The sequence below is a fragment of the Lathyrus oleraceus genome, chromosome 6 (assembly GCF_024323335.1).
Source record: "Lathyrus oleraceus cultivar Zhongwan6 chromosome 6, CAAS_Psat_ZW6_1.0, whole genome shotgun sequence".
In the NCBI taxonomy this organism is placed as follows: Eukaryota; Viridiplantae; Streptophyta; class Magnoliopsida; order Fabales; family Fabaceae; genus Lathyrus; species Lathyrus oleraceus.
The window spans coordinates 256,353,139-256,370,233 of NC_066584.1; the positions used below are offsets into that span (position 1 = coordinate 256,353,139).

At 37.3% G+C, this 17,095-nt stretch overlaps 2 protein-coding genes across 2 annotated transcripts; both read right to left on the reverse strand.

Annotated features, from left to right (window-relative positions):
- Positions 1–11,026: 11,026 nt before the first annotated feature.
- Positions 11,027–12,811, reverse strand: LOC127092172 (alkane hydroxylase MAH1). The gene has a single exon (XM_051030996.1). The coding sequence runs from the start codon at positions 12,769–12,771 to the stop codon at positions 11,260–11,262; it is 1,512 nt and encodes a 503-aa protein (XP_050886953.1). The 5' UTR covers positions 12,772–12,811; the 3' UTR covers positions 11,027–11,259.
- A 1,835-nt stretch (positions 12,812–14,646) lies between these two features.
- On the reverse strand, positions 14,647–16,618 carry LOC127095020 (rRNA (cytosine-C(5))-methyltransferase NOP2C). Its single transcript, XM_051033771.1, has 5 exons — positions 16,595–16,618; positions 16,394–16,484; positions 15,265–15,462; positions 14,924–15,153; positions 14,647–14,833 (listed from the first exon to the last, which is right to left on the reverse strand). Exons 1-5 carry the CDS (start codon positions 16,616–16,618, stop codon positions 14,672–14,674), a joined length of 705 nt encoding a protein of 234 aa, XP_050889728.1. The 3' UTR covers positions 14,647–14,671.
- Positions 16,619–17,095: the final 477 nt, after the last annotated feature.

Consider the following 17,095-nt stretch of genomic DNA (forward strand, 5'->3'; position numbering starts at 1 on the left):
TAAATCTGGGATCTCTATCAGACACAATACTTGATGGAATACCATGCAGCCTCACTATCTCCTCAATATACAACTCTGCCAACTTCTCTAGAGAGTGATTAATCTTCATCGGCAAGAAATGCGCCGACTTAGTCAATCGATCCACAATCACCCAAATAGAATCATTACCTTTCACTGTCCTCGGCAATCCCGTCACAAAATCCATGGAAATGCTATCCCACTTCCATTCAGGAATCTTCAAAGGTTGCATCACACCTGCCGGTTTCTGATGTTCAATCTTTGACTTCTGACAAGTCAAACAGGCATACACAAACTTAGCAACATCTCTTTTCATACCAGCCCACCAAAACAATTTCTTCAAGTCTTGATACATTTTAGTTGCACCTGGATGGATGCTCAATCCACTCCTATGGCCCTCTTCAAGAATACTCTTTTTCAATTCAGACACCTCAGGAACACAAACTCTACCTTTAAATCGCAGGATGCCATTCCCATCAATCTCAAAATTACCACCATTACCCTGGTTAACCATAGTAATATGATCAACTAGAGCGACATCAACTTGCTGGCCATTCCGAATATCTTCCATAATTCCACTAGTCAACTTCAGCATACCCAACTTTACACTGTCAGCGGAAACTTCACAACCCAAACTCATATCACGGAACTGTTCAATTAACTCAAGCTCCCGAACCATCATCATAGACATATGTAGAGACTTCCTACTTAGCGCATCTGCAACTACATTAGCCTTACCGGGGTGATAACTCAATTCAAAGTCAAAATCTTTCAGTAATTCTAACCACCTTCTCTGCCTCATATTTAACTCTTTCTGATCAAACAGATACTTCAGACTCTTGTGATCACTGAACACTTCGAATCTGGAACCATACAGATAATGCCTCCACATTTTCAACACAAATACAACAGCTGCAAGTTCTAGATCATGCGTAGGATAATTCCTCTCATGAACTTTCAACTGTCTAGAAGCATAAGCTACGACTTTACCGTTCTGCATCAAAACACCACCAAGACCCATCAAAGAAGCATCACAATAAACAACGAAAGACTCACCAGGATTAGGCAAGATCAACACTGGAGCACTGGTCAACCGCTTCTTCAACTCAACAAAACTCGCTTCACAAGCTGCATCCCACACATACACTTGACCCTTCTTAGTCAACTGCGTCAACGGCAATGCCAACTTAGAGAAGCCCTCAATAAATCTGCGATAATAACCAGCTAACCCCAGAAAACTGCGTATCTCAGTAGCAGACTTCGGAGTCTCCCACTGTAATACAGCATCAACTTTAGCAGGATCAACAGAAATCCCACCACTCGAAATCACATGGCCAAGGAAACTCACTTCTTTCAACCAGAACTCACATTTAGATAACTTTGCGTATAATTTCTTTTCTCTTAACACCTGCAAAACAATTCTCAGATGTCCTGCATGCTCTTCTTCCGTCTTAGAATATATCAATATATCATCTATGAACACCACAACAAAATTATCAAGGTACGGATGAAATATACGATTCATATATTCCATAAACACACCTGGAGCATTAGACACACCGAACGGCATCACAGTGTATTCATAATGACCATACCTCGTACGGAAAGCAGTCTTCGCCATATCATCTGACTTTACTCGGATCTGATGATAACCCGACCGCAAATCAATCTTACTGAAGACATGAGCTCCAACCAACTGGTCCATCAGATCATCAATCCTCGGCAATGGATACCGATTCTTGATAGTCACCTTATTCAACTGCCGATAATCAACACACAACCTCATCGTACCTTCTTTCTTCTTCACTAACAATACTGGTGCACCCCAAGGAGAAACACTTGAACGCACAAACTTCTTCTCAAGCAATTCCTCAAGTTGCTTCTTCAATTCAACTAATTCAGTTGCCGACATTCTATAAGGAGACATCGACACTGGACTCGTACCTGGTACTAAGTCAATGGCAAATTCGACTTCACGTTCTGGAGGTAATTCACTTACATCCTCCGGAAACACATCCTGAAATTCACAGACAACAGGCAAATCTACACTCACCACTTTCCTATCCGCTTGCAGAGACGCAAATAAAGCGAATATCTGAGCTTCATCTTTCACAAATTCCCCCACCTGCCTAGCAGATAGAAATCTTGCCTCATCATTCTCACCAACTTCAGAAAACCGCACCGTCTTCCTATAGCAGTTGATAAACACGCCATAGAATTCTAGCCAATTCATTCCCAGAATAATATCAATTTGGTGCAAGGGCAAGCACACCAAATCAACCACGAACCCTCTCTCAAAGATCGTCAAATGACAACCTCGACAGACAACAGAAGTTCTCACCGAACCATTAGCAGGAGTATCTATCACCATGCTTCCGCCTAGGGACGACATAATCACACCAATCCTGGTCGCACACTCATACGAAATAAACGAATGGGTAGCACCAGTGTCAACAATAGCAAGCAATTCAACATTATTAATCAAGCAAGTACCTTTAATCAGATTGTCTTCTTTAGGAGCTTCAGTCCCACTCAGAGCAAACACCCTACCAGTAGTATGAGCTGCAGTAGCCGCTTTCTTCGGTTTCGAGCACTACGAACTGATATGACCTTTCTCGCCACAATTAAAACATGTCGGACCAGCATCCTTACATTCAGTAACTCTATGACCAGCCTGACCGCATCGGAAACATCTCAGCACTTTCTTGGTACAGCTATCAGCACGGTGGCCTGGCTCGCCACACTTGAAACATTTACCAGCTATGGGAGATCCTCCCCCACTTGGCTTCTTCGCATCTACCACTTTCTGCTTACCTTTACCATTCGGAGATGCATAAGGACTACCACGATCCTTATTCTTCTTCTCACTAAGACTCTTGTAGTGAGCAGTCCTAGCCTTGCTATCTTCGTCAAATATCCTGCACTTATTAACCAGTGTAGGAAATCTACGAATCTCCTGATACCCAATGCCTTGTTTGATCTCGGGACGCAACCCGTTCTCAAACTTGACACACTTGGATTCCTCAGCATCAGCATTATTATAATGAGGACAATACTGCACCAGCTCCTCAAACTTCGAAGCGTAATCAGCAACAGACATGTTACCCTGCTTCAGTTCTAGAAATTCCATCTCCTTCTTACATCGCACATCAGCAGGAAAATATTTCTCCAGAAAGGCCGTCTTGAACCTTTCCCAAGTCATCTCAGCACCTGGTACTGCAATTCTCTGGCGAGTGTTATCCCACCAGTTTTCAGCCTCTTCAGATAACATATGCGTACCAAACTGCACCTTCTGTGCTTCAGTACACGTCATCACCCGGAAAATCTTCTCAATTTCCTTCAGCCAAATCTGAGCACCATCTGGATCATAGCGCCCTTTGAATGTAGGAGGGTTATTCTTCAGAAACCTTCCCAAATTCTTAAACTCGTCGACCGGCGGATTCTGCTGCGCCTGCATAACCTGCGCCATAGCAGCCAAAGCCTCAACAATCGCACGGTCATTTTCTCCAGCCATACTCTGCACAACACCACTACAACCGTTAAATATCGACAGTGTCATTTACACTAATCGACCAACAGGGAAAACATCACCTTATGACTCGACTGGACTGACCATGCTCTGATACCACTAATGTAACACCCTTCTACCCGAACGACATATTTAATTATATTATCAGAGTACAACATGTAGAAGAGTTTACATTCCTTACAACATAACACTTATTAAATCTCAACACAACCTATATTATTCAATATTTAAAACTTCGCAGCGGACAACAACACAAATATTATAATTCATCATATAACAATTCATAATAATGTTTCAACATTATTTCAACAAAACATCTCAACATTAGTCATCATAAACAACGTAAATAATAATATATTATCTATCGAATCCCATAATCCCGGTGTCACATGACCAAAGCATTTGACTCGACTCTGTAGAATAACTCTACACTTATTCCTGGAACCTCAACAATATCTACTCCGCTTTATCTGCACATTGCTCATCATAGATGAACATAAACACATGCAGAAGGGGTGAGAATTACATTATTAAATAATAATATAACGACAGAAATATAACCATAATTATATTTCACATATGCCAACACAGCTCATCATAATCATCATAATCATCATACTCATGAACATCAACAAAACAACATATCAAATGCAATGCACACACCCATGCATGACTCAACACGACTCGGTATACCCATTTTGTGACCAACTACAGGATCACCACTCCCAGATTCATCACCATAGAATCCGAGTTCCCCGCAAGGAACCAAGCCTCTCAACAAGCCCGGAGTCAACAACATCATTGGAACTCAGTCCGTTCATCACTAGGCATCGGCCTTTCATGAATGCATGCACATCAAACACGCATCATAATCAACATAGCAACAACAGCATCATCTAGTCATGTTATCATCATCATTAATAACATGACACACAACTCAACAAAACAACAACAATATTACAACGATATCACATCGTTACATAACACATTTATAACTAAACACGTAAATTCAACATCTCATCATCATAAACACCTCATACACAATCATATAATCACTATTAATTGTTTATAATACAATTACAGCGACTTACTAAGAGTATCGCAACTCGACGTACCCAAAACTCGCCAACATCAACTTCTGCACAGCACAGTTCGCGCCGCGCAGCAGGGTTCGCACCGCGAACGGTGCGTTCCAGAACTCCTCTGGATTCTGCCCAGTTCGCGCCGCGAACTGGGCTTCGCGCCGCGAATCGCGCGCGAACAGAAGCCCTCTGCTACAGAACCTAGCGCAGCTTTGCTTCTCTACTTGCCATAACTCATACTCCACAGCTAACAACCCAATATCAATATTTAACAGTCATACATACACAACATACTTCGATTATAAAGCATATAACTCAACGAAACTCACGAATCGGAGGATTTTCCATCAAAACCCCAACTTTCCCAATCCCCCAAAAATCCCCAAAATCCATCGATAATCCAACAGATATCATGAAATTGCTCGCATATTATCGTTTAATAAGGTTCAGACCCCTTACCTCTTTGGATTGAAGGAAGCTCTGAGCAATCTTTGGCCTTTTCCTCTTCCTTCTCTTTCTCTTCAGCGTTTCTCCCCTCTTCTGACTCTGAGGCAACAATACGTGAGAACACCCTAAGTTCTCACTTTGGCCTCTTTTTATCCAAATTCCACTTTTACCCTCCCACTCTTCATATTCCATTTATTTTATTTATTTAATTATTATTAAAATAAATAACATCTATAATAATAATAATAATAATCCAATAATTCAACTTTATTTAATTAAATTAATACAATAATATTAACTCAATTAAATAATTCTCTTATTTTAATCGGGGTGTTACAGGCATCACTCTTGAGTTTGTGAATCTATGATCTAGAAGCACCTGTAGGAAAAACACCAGCAACAAGAAAATTAACAATGTTAGCAAACCAAGTTGTAATCCCATGCAAAAGAAAAAGCTGCTCATCAGGAAAGTCATCCTGAATAGGAAAAAGATCTGCATCCCTCTCTATCCTTCTCAAGTGGTCAGCCACTAAGTTCTCAGCTCCACTTTTGTCTTTAATCTCTACATTAAATTCTTGGAGCAATAACATCCACCGAATCAATCTCGGTTTTGCATCCGGCTTCTTCAACAAGTACTTTAATGTTGCATGGTCAGTAAAACCAACAACCTTAGAACCTAGCAAATATGATCTGAATTTATCAAGAGCAAAAACAATAACTAGCAGTTCTTCTTCAGTCGTAGTGTAATTTGATTATGCAGAATCTAAAGTTCTAGAAGCATAGTAAACAACATGGGAAGCCCTGTCAACCCTTTGTGCAAGGAAAGCCCTAACAACATAATTAGACACATCACACATAATATCAAAAGGGAGGGTTCAGTCCGGTGGCTGGATTATGGGAGCGGAGGTAAATGCTTTCTTCAAGAAGTCAAACGCTTGTTTGCATTTGTCATCAATGTTGAAAGTGACATCATTCTTCAACAAGTTAGAAAGCGGAAGAGCTATCTTGCTGAAATCCTTGATGAAACGCCTGTAAAAACCTGCATGACCAAGAAAAGAATGAATCTCGCGAACGCAAGAAGGGTAAGGCAATGTAGAAATCTCATCTATTTTAACAGGGTCAACAGAAATTCCTTTTTCTGAAATCATGTGACCCAATACAATTCCCCGATCAACCATAAAGTGGCATTTTTCATAATTTAAAACGAGATCAGTTTCGATGCATCTTTCTAAAATCAAGCTTAAACTACTCAAGCATGCATCAAAAGAGGAACCATAGACAGTGAAATTGTCCATAAAGACTTCCATGCAATTTTCAATGAAATCAGAAAAAATGCTAATCATGCATCGCTGGAAAGTGCCAGGAGCATTGCAAAGACCAAAAGGCATCCTCCGTTAAGAAAAAGTACCGAAGGGACAAGTAAAAGTGGTCTTCTCTTGATCTTCCGGTGTAATATGAATCTAAAAGTAACCTAAAAAACCATCAAGAAAACAATAATGTGATTTACCGGCAAGCCGTTCAAGCATTTGGTCAATGAACGACAAAGGAAAATGATCCTTTCTCGTAGCCTGGTTCAATCTCTTGTAATCAATACAAACTCTCCAACTGTATTGAACTCTAGTGGGAAAAAGTTCATTCTTTTCATTTTTTACCACTATGAGTCCTGATTTCTTAGGTACAACCTGCACTGGGCTTACCCATTTACTATCAGAGATAGGATAAATGACACCTGCTTGCAAGAGTTTGGTTACCTCCTTCTTCACAACATCAAGAATCAAATGATTAAGCCTCCTTTGGGGCTGCCTTGCTATTTTCGCTTCGTCCTCAAGTAATATCTTGTGTATGCACATCGACGGACTAATACCTGGGAGGTCGGATAATGTCCACCCGATTGCCTTCTTGTGCTTCTTTAAAACCTGCAAAAGCTTGTCTTCTTGATGGAAATCAAGGTTAGAAGAAATAATAACAGGGAGTTTTGCATTAGTCTCCAAATAAGCGTATTTCAGGTTTTCAGGGAGTTGTTTCAGCTCTGAAGACGGGGGTTGCTCGATGGATGGAATGCTTGGGGAAGCCAGGATGTCAAGAGCATCAACTGCAAAAACAACGTCATTGGCAACAACTTCACCTGTAGGAGATGTATCAGGCTGCAAGGCAGCATCAATCTCAGCACACACAACACAAAGGTTAGTGTCAGTACAATCAACACATGAGTAAATATCATCGAAACCAGATAAAGATGGAAAATCAAGTGAAAATAAATCAGAACAAGTGTCCTCACGCAGCTAAGATATCAATTCCATATGAAAAACAGAATGCTCTTCCAAGGGGTGTTTCATGGTATCGAAAATGTTAAATTTTTCGACAATGTCACCAAATTCCATGGACATGGTTCCATCGTCAACAACAATTTTAGTCTTCGCCGTTTTCATGAACGGTCTTCCTAAAATGATGGGAGCTCTGCTTGTCTTAGTCTCTTCTTCAGTTTCCAGAATGTAAAAAATCTGCAGGAAAAATTAAATCGTTAACTTTGACAAGGACATCTTCCACTACGCCAGTCGGGCGTGCATTGCTCCTGTTCGCCAGTTGGACGATCAGACCTGTATGCTACAAAGGACCAAGATTAAGGTTATTGTAAATAGAAGTAGGCATAACATTAATTCCCGCTCCCAAATCAAGCATGCAACTCTCGAATTTACTATCCCCGATGGTACAAGGGACAGTAAAAGTTCTCGGATCCTTCTGCTTTTGTGGCAAGAGCTGAGTGATGGTTGAAACATTTTTCACGCCTGTAACTTTTTCAGATGAAGGTTTGGGCTGAATAAAAGCATAAATATTTCTTCCCAAGTTAACTCTCTCAGTTCCTTTAATCCTCCTCTTATTTGTACACAAATCCTTCAGAAACTTTGCATACTTAGGAACTTGTTTAATTACCTCAAGAAGCGGAATATTTACCGCAACTTTTCTAAAAACATCCAACATCTCTCTTTCCTTGTCTCCCTCCTCAATTCTTTTATTTTTCAGAACTCTATGTGGGAAGGGGACTGGTGGCACATACTCTTTTTCTTTAATTTCTTCAGATGAAACAGATTCAGATGGAGTAGGTTCAGGTTTAGATGTTACCTCAATAATTTTTTTATTTTTTTCAGGGGTTGTTTCTGTAACCTTTCCAGATCTCAACGAAATCGCACTCACATTAGCATTAGAATCCCTTGGATTGACAACTGTTTGGGCTGGAAGCTGGTTCGACCCTTGGGCTTGCATGTTATTTATTTGAGTAGCAAGTTGTCTCATTTGCGTGTTCAAGGTCTGAATGCTAGAATCGGTCCTTTGTTGGAATTGGAAATTGTTAGCGGCCATTTGTTTGACAAGATCTTTTAAGGATGGTTCAGAAGGTGCAGGGGCATCCACTGGAGTTGGGTTCTGTTATGGGTTTCCATATCGAAGGTTGGGATGGTTCCTCCAATTGGGATGGTATTTGTTGGTGGACAGGTCAGGAGTATTATTGTACCTGTTTTAATTGTAAAGGTTGGCTACATAAGCTTGAGGCAGTTCAGTAATGGACTCGTCTCTCAGAATAGGACAAGTATCGGTCGGGTGCTCATGAGAAGTACAAATACCACACACTGTTGTTGTTTGAGGTTTTGCTACTGCCAGCTGTTTGACTAAGGCAGTGAGCTCGTCAATTCTGGTCTCTAAAGCTTTGTTGGAAGAACCCTGAATTTGATTCACGCATTTGCTTTGCACAGAATTGTCTCTAGTAGTGAATTATTGGGAATTAAGGGACATATTTTCGATAAGGACTTTTGCAGCAGCTGGAGTCTTATCAAAAAGTGCTCCATCATTGGCAGCATCAAGAATGTTCCTATCCATCGGTGTCAAACCCTCATAAAAGTACTGGATAAGTAGTTGCTCGGTGATCTGGTGCTGGGGGGCAGCTGGATACCAAGTATTTGAATCTCTCCCAATACTCGGTCAATGATCATTACTCTGTCTAATACCACAAATCTCCTTTCTTATCGAGGCAGCTCTGGAGGCAGGAAAATATCTCTTTAAGAACACTTTCTTCAGGGCATTCCAGCTTGCAATTGAATTTGGCTCGAGATAATATATCCAATCCTTTGCTGCACCCTACAATGAAAAAGGAAAAGCTCGAAGTTTAATGTGATTTTCAGTGATCCCTTCAGGTTTCAATGGTGTATAACACACCACCTGGAATTCTTTCAAATGTTTGTGCGGATCCTCACCTGCAAGACCACTAAACTTGGGCAATAAGTGTATTAAACCTGATTTTTATTCAAAAGGAACAACAACATCATCATATTCAATACACAAGCCATTATAATTCACATCAGGTGCAGCCAATTGCCTTAAGGTTCTATTGTCAGCCATTTCAAAAACAAGTTCAGAATCAGAAGCAAATAAGTTATGCAAATAGTCGGACTCAGAATCGGACTCAATTGTGGGTGATGAACTAGCCTGGACTGCTCTACGTTGTGTGTGCAAAGTTCTCTCTACTTCAGGATCAAAAGCAACAAGTTCAGAACAGCGAGACCTAGTGGCCAGGACTAACGCACAGCAATGCAACAACAATATTCAAAATGCCGACAATGTCCCTAAAAGTAAAAAACAAACACAAAGAAGGGAATTGATCAAAATAAATTCAGAAAAATAAAGTGACACCGAATTTAATCTAATGACTTAAAAATATAATTTTGAGACTTTTTTCGACTCTATGAAAACATTAAAAAATTCATAAAAAATAGAAAAAAGAGGAATTTGGAAAAACAAATTTCGACTCTATGATCAGAGAATTTTTTTACACAAGATTGTCGGAACAGATTTTCAATTGGACGCAATTTTCCCAAATACCTATTTTTTTCACTTTTTGGACTCTAAAACGCGAGTTGGGCAGAACCGTGAGGAACTAGGACCTAGACGCGTAGACACTAAACCTATGACTCTAAAAACGATTAATATAATCAAGAATCCTCGGCAACGGTGCCAATTTGCTCCGTTGTCGCGCACGGGTCAAAACGAGTGTTTTTCAAAAACGTAGTACGAAAGAAGTGTTTAAAGTAAATAACTTCCTTCACCTCTAATTTTGTCTTTAAAGTAAATAATATCTTTTTAAATGAACTATAGGCAAAAGAAGTGTTAGTATAAAAATTAAAAGCATTGAAACAAGTTAAAATCGTTATAGAGATAAATGTGGATAATGAGGTTGAATAAAGTTTGTACAATATTGATTGGTGTAATTTGTTCTCCTAATATAACATAGTTTGTCGATATTATTGATTTTTAAATCAGAATGAAATATTATATGTGTAGTGAGCATTTGGTGAAATAAATATTTCACATAAATTATAATAAACTTAAATAAGCATATTACCAAGGTTGGAATTTAAAACCGTATTGAAATATTATGCGTTAAGTCTTTCGCTATGGTTGAAATAGAGAACTGTGATGAAATATATTGAACTCCACAAAAATTTAGGTGTTGGATATCGATCCCCTAACCTGACATTTTACTACTCTTGTTTTATATAACCGTAGTAGTATGTTACGCACTTCTAAAGTTTTATCATAGCTAGTAACCCAGGGTGGTAAAGAGGATGCTTAGAATCACACCCTTCTTTACTATGAGCCACCATATGCAGTGGAATCATTCTCCTAACTATGATAAAATGTGTTATTGACAGTAGTGTTCCAACTTCTCTAGATGACAACTTCTTCCCATCTACCTTGCTCTCTACCGAATGATTTCAATTTTTGGTGACCATTCCACTCCTTCATGATTCCACTAGTCACCATTTCACTAGATAATAGCTATTGTATATCATATAGATAGTTGGAAAATAGTTTTTTCTAAGCTAATACTTGTTTTACTAAGATCAATGTTAGTTGTTAGTAAGATGCTAGTTATGTTATATTTAATGCATACTACGGGAAATTAAAAAATAGTTTGTACATGAAACAAATGCTGAACAACTGGTTAAACCAACCTGATTACAAATTCACAATTGAAAACATTAAAATATGAATTCATGTAATAATTAAACACACATCAGGAAAGTAGCATGACCTTATACCCATACCATTATTTAGCTCGGACATATTAAGGAGATAACACAACATGCGTCATACTATAATCATAACTTCACATAATGAATTATGATGCTTATATCAAATGCATCTTTTACTGATATTCACCTTAAGGCCATGTTCCATACGAAGAACAATAGAAATCCTTGGAGTTACAGTGTGAGATTCCACAACCTGTATGTGAAACTTCCATAACATACAAACAGCTACCATCTTCATTTGAACAAAGCTAATACCTTTTCCAATACAACTTCTTGGACCCGCATTGAATGCTATGAACTTGTAAGATGGAACATGTATAATCTGTCCATTATCTGATATCCATCTCTCTGGCTTAAACTCCAAGCAATCCTCTCCCCATATTTCTTCCATCCTTCCCATTGCATAGAAAGAAGATATTAACTTTGTATTTTCCCTAACATGGTCTCCACTAGGTAGTACATCAGATTTGACTGCACACTTGTGCTGAAATGCAACAGGTGGATAAAGCCTTAAGGCTTCACATATAGCTCCATGAAGATACACTAGTTTATCAATGTCTTCCATACTTAAATTTGTAATAGAATTCTCCTGTTGAGCTAAATAGTTATCTTTGATCTCTTGAATGATTTTAGCTTCCACGATAGGATGAGTTGAAACAAGCCAAAAGAACCAACTCAGACCTGAACTAATTGTTCCATTTCCTGCAAGTAAGAGATTGAGTGCAGTGTCTGTAATATACTTCTCAGTCTTTTCCCCCTTTCCCAATCCTTCCCTCATTAATTCTTTTATAAAGCAAGAATGAGATTCATCCACATCTTCATTAACCTTGATATAAGTTATACATCTGTGCAAGAATTGGTAAATATTTTCTTCATCTACCTTGCGCTTCTTCTCTGGACCAATCTGCAGCCATCTTTGTAACTTCCAAATACATTTTGGAATAGAGTGTCTGAACAATGCCACTTCCTCAATCTCAGACACAGCTTTTAAACAAGCGATATCTTTTAATTCATTGAATTTGTAAGGATCAAGACAATTAGGATCCAATCCAAATAAAAAGGAAGAGGTGATGTCAAAGGTGAACCTTTCAAGAATATCTTGTAAATCAAGTACTTGTACACTTTTATATGCATGATCAAGAAATGGTAATAGGCTATTTTCTAGCTTCTTTTGAATGTTTTGTTGAAGGATGATCTCAATGTTTTTCCTTTTGAGCAATGAATGAAGTAGTGTTCTTTCTTGTTTCCATTCATTGGAATCCAAATTAAAAATACCCATACCAAGAAATTCAAATATCTCATGGAAATCAGATCCTTTCCCATAGTTGATGAAATTCTTGCTGAGGATGTGGTGCACATTCATGGGATCACAAGTGAAAATAATGTTGGCAGTGTTTGTGAGCCATGGTCCTTTAAAATGAAAAGTTCCTCCATGAAGTTTCAATATTAATGTTGCGAAATCGTGAATATTGGATAGATTATGGAAAACGGATGGTAGCATGCCAATGATTGGCCAGTTTGGTATAAGAACATTTTTGTTGCGTCTCCATATAATGTAGAATGTGATGAAGAGAATGGCTACAAATAATGACATGCACTCCAACAAGGTCATTTTTGCGACAGTCTCATTATACAAGCAGAGGCAAAAACCAAATCAGCAAATGCAAACTTATTTGATTTGCTTGAGATTGTTAGGTGCATGAAATTTAAGTGGGTGGTTGAAAGTAACAATCAGTTATTAAGTTGTAATTTGGAGAATTTACTTAAAATTATGCACTATACTAATTGTTTACATATGTATAAGTTTTGATATATTATCTCTTATGGTACAAAGGCTAAAGAGATTTATGATCTAAAAATGATGCCTCAACGAATGTAAAAGTATCTCTTGTTTATATATATATATATATATATATATATATATATATATATATATATATATATATATATATATATATATATATATATATATATATATATATATATATATATATATATATATATATATATATATATATATTATGACAGTTTATAAAAAGATATTATTTTGGAGTTATTATGATTTTTTTTATATAAGCAAGGAATATATAAAAGGATTAAAAGGGTATTCTGTCCATCAAACAAGCTACAGCACTATTATTTCATTGAGAGATAAAATAAGGGATTATGGCTTCAGTCAAATAAATTACAATCATCAAAATCTCTATATTACCACCCATTTCCAAATGGCATTCAAAACTTGTTATCAATGATGGGTAATTGTGGTACATGCATTAACCAGATCAGAAAGCCAAAGATAACACGATTTTACGGAAAATCCTTTTGAATCCATCCACCACACAACGTATAAGACTCGTCTTGTGTCACTACAACAAACAAGACCTTAGACAGCGCTTTTTTTAGCCATAGACAGCGCTTTAAAGCGCTGTCTAAACCTCCGCTGCTATAGGTTTAGACAGCGCTTTTTTAAATCTTAAAAGCGCTGTCTAAGCCCCCCCCCCCCCTTAGACAGCGCTTTGGTCAAAAGCGCTTTATAAGACCCTCTTATTTTAAATTTTTTAGGTATACCTAAGACAGCGCTTTTGAAAAGTGCTGTCTAAGCCCCACCCCCTTAGACAGCGCTTTGGCCAAAAGCGCTTTCTAAGACCCTCCTATTTTAATTTTTTTAGGTATACCTTAGACAGCGCTTTTCAAAAAGCGTTGTCTAAGCCCCCCCCTTAGACAGCGCTTTTGCCTAAAGCGCTTTCTAATCCCCCCCTTAGACAACGCTTTTTACAAAAGCGCTGTCTAAGGTATACGAAAATTTTTGAAGCTTTTGTTTTAAACCACATTTTTTCCAGGTTTATAAACCAGAATTTCTACCTGTTTTCAACCAGATTTTGAAAGACAATTATCACATTTTATATATGCCATTTTGGCCTTTTTTCTACCAATTTTTGGCTAACAAATATATATATATACCAATTCAAACCAATTTTGCCTTAAATGTATCAAAATATATACAAATTTATGTACACATTTACAAGTCATAACATATACTACAAATGTACACATTAATTACACAAATTTATGAACAAACATTGAGCTTTATCATGAATTGACACCACTCCTCTTTGATTTCGTCCACTTGATCCTTTGTATAAAATGCACACTTGAATTCATCAAAGTACTACATAATAATATAACATATTTTGAATTAATTCCAACTATTTAATTATATGAGATATGTGTAAATATAAAAATAACTCATAAGTTAGAAATACATACATCGGTGGGAATCTTTAATCGGCCCAAAGCAAGAGTATCTCGCATAAACCTCAACATGAAATACCCGCAATCTATTTGATTACGTTGTTGAGGACACTACACCTGCAAGTGCTATAGACGAGTGATCCTCCAACTTTTAGTAGTCTGAAACCATTGGCGAGAAGATTCAGCTGTAGTGAGATACAAAAGGTATGTGTGTGAGTTAAAAACAAAATGATATTTAAGACTAAAGGTATGCATGTAAATTATAGATCAAGAGAATAACAAGTCTTTGCCTGAAGAGCATGTAAATTATCCGTCCTCTCAGCATCCAGCACACGACGTTGAAGAGTTACCCAGCCCCAATGTTCAAACTTTTGAATATGTTTAACTGAACCATCATGAGTACATTCTGCATCCACAAGGACCTGAATCAAATCCCAACAAATGATAACTTTTTAAGGGTAAATGACAATGAAGAACTGTGCAAAATGAATTCAAAGTAATACAGTAGTTACTTTGTCATAGCCATAGCCTGCAATCTCATTTTCAGCTACAGTCTTATATAATTCTCCTTTAGTAAGACCAATAACTCCAGAATGCTGTCCATAATATATGAGTTCAGGAGGGTGAGACTTAGACACCACTTGTGGAGTGGCACACTTCTTTGCTTTTTTCCTTTCTTTCCATGGTCTTCTAGATGTCCACTCCTTGAACACGTCCATTCTTTCTTCCGATCTAGACTCGTCTGTTTAATACTTGATAGAATGAAAACATTTCAAAATTGGGTAATAATGATTAATGAATAAGCATGATATTAAAATTTCAATATTACATTCCAAGATTAAACATCACTAACATGATTCTGAATCAGAACGAAACCCCTCAGGAATAACTGAAAATGTTGTTCCATCAGCAACAAAAAGCCGGCATCTATCACCCAGTTTATACTTCTGCAGCATTGTTCTACACGCTGCCAACCGATGCCTTGCAGCATCAACTCCAGTTACAGAGCCCGAATCACCAAGAAGGTCTAATATCATACAAAGTTTAGCACCTAAACATTACATTTGAAAGAAAACCATTATAATCATGTGATTTGTTTAGCAAACTGAAATAATTATATAGAAAACTGCTCTTTGAACTAAAAGCATCCCTGAAAAATGTTCTTATTTAGAATAAAAAGTTTTCTATATGTTTTCCCTGAAATAAATCAAGTCTTAATCTCAAAAACAATTTTTATAACATCATTATAAACAATAACAGGACAGACTATGAAGCATGTATACTTCAAATATGTCAAAGTATCAGTGTCCAACATGTATCCAAAACTAATGTGTTTGATACTTTCCCGATACGTACCCAAAAAGTATCCAATAATTTTATTAATTCACTTTTAAAAAATTCCACCAATACGTCTAAGATACGACATCGATAATTCCTCCCAACAATATACACATGTTGTGTTGATACGATACATCTTTGCAATATGTATATCTTGGTTACATCAGATTAATTACAAACACAAAATTGTGTTTTTTATGTCACATTCATAGTAGAAAGAATAACGATTATATAGGCGAGGTAGCTATAAGTATGTTTGGAACCGTATCCAATAGGACTTTGAACACGCAGCCATTGTGAAAGTACTACTTGAAGCATCATGTTAACAACATGTAGTGAAATTGAAAAGGTCGCAAACTTGAAAACAAATACAAACTATCCCAACTTGTATGCTCACAAATACCTTTTTGTAGATTATGATCATCATATGTTGACTAATGATATGTTTATTTATGTACTTATAAAGAATTAACAATGTGAACGTCTCTTCACAGACTTGTTAACCTATCTTGGCCATATCGAATCTTAATTTCTTAAAATTACTAGAATTCATGTATTTGAATCATACTATCATATGCGTGCTATGTATCCAAGCTTCTTAGAGGACAGATACTATAAACATGATTAAGCAAAGAAATATCTACCAGGTGCGGCACATAGGTCCAACACATGATCCCCCGGTGATATGCCTAAAGCCATAACAGCAACTCCAGAAGATGCATCAATACCATATATCTGATACAAAACAATCAACCATAATCAATAACACAAAAAAATCCAAAATATCAAAGCAAAAAATAACGGAAATATAAAAAGAATTCAAATTCCAATGCAAAGAAACTCACTAACCTTTCCTTCTCGGTATGCATTAGTGGGCGGAAGAAAAACAATACTGACAAAGTTCTGCTTTTTTGCTACGAAATTATAACATTATTTTTCAAGTTCTGCTTACGTAATTGTGGACCAAGTTAATAGGTATGAAAGTGTCTTTTTGACAAAGTCCTACGAAATTATAACATATCTATATGAGAACTAGCACCATAGGATACTTCTTACTTAGTTCTTTTGAGCTTTCTAATAGAATAATATACTAGAGTTGAAGTTGAATATGTCTTCCAATACAACAGGCATAACGGTTACCAAATACATACTAAGAACATTCATCCATATAAGAGTAACACATTGCATCAAAAGGAATTTAGCTAGTTGAAAAGCAAATTATCATTCCCTACAGACTAGTGACCAACCATCAAGTAAATAGTGAATTGGATTATAGGATCATATACCTTAAGTTGCTTCCTTATGACATAAGCATTCTCCTCCTCAGCATCATTGTTGTACCGTAA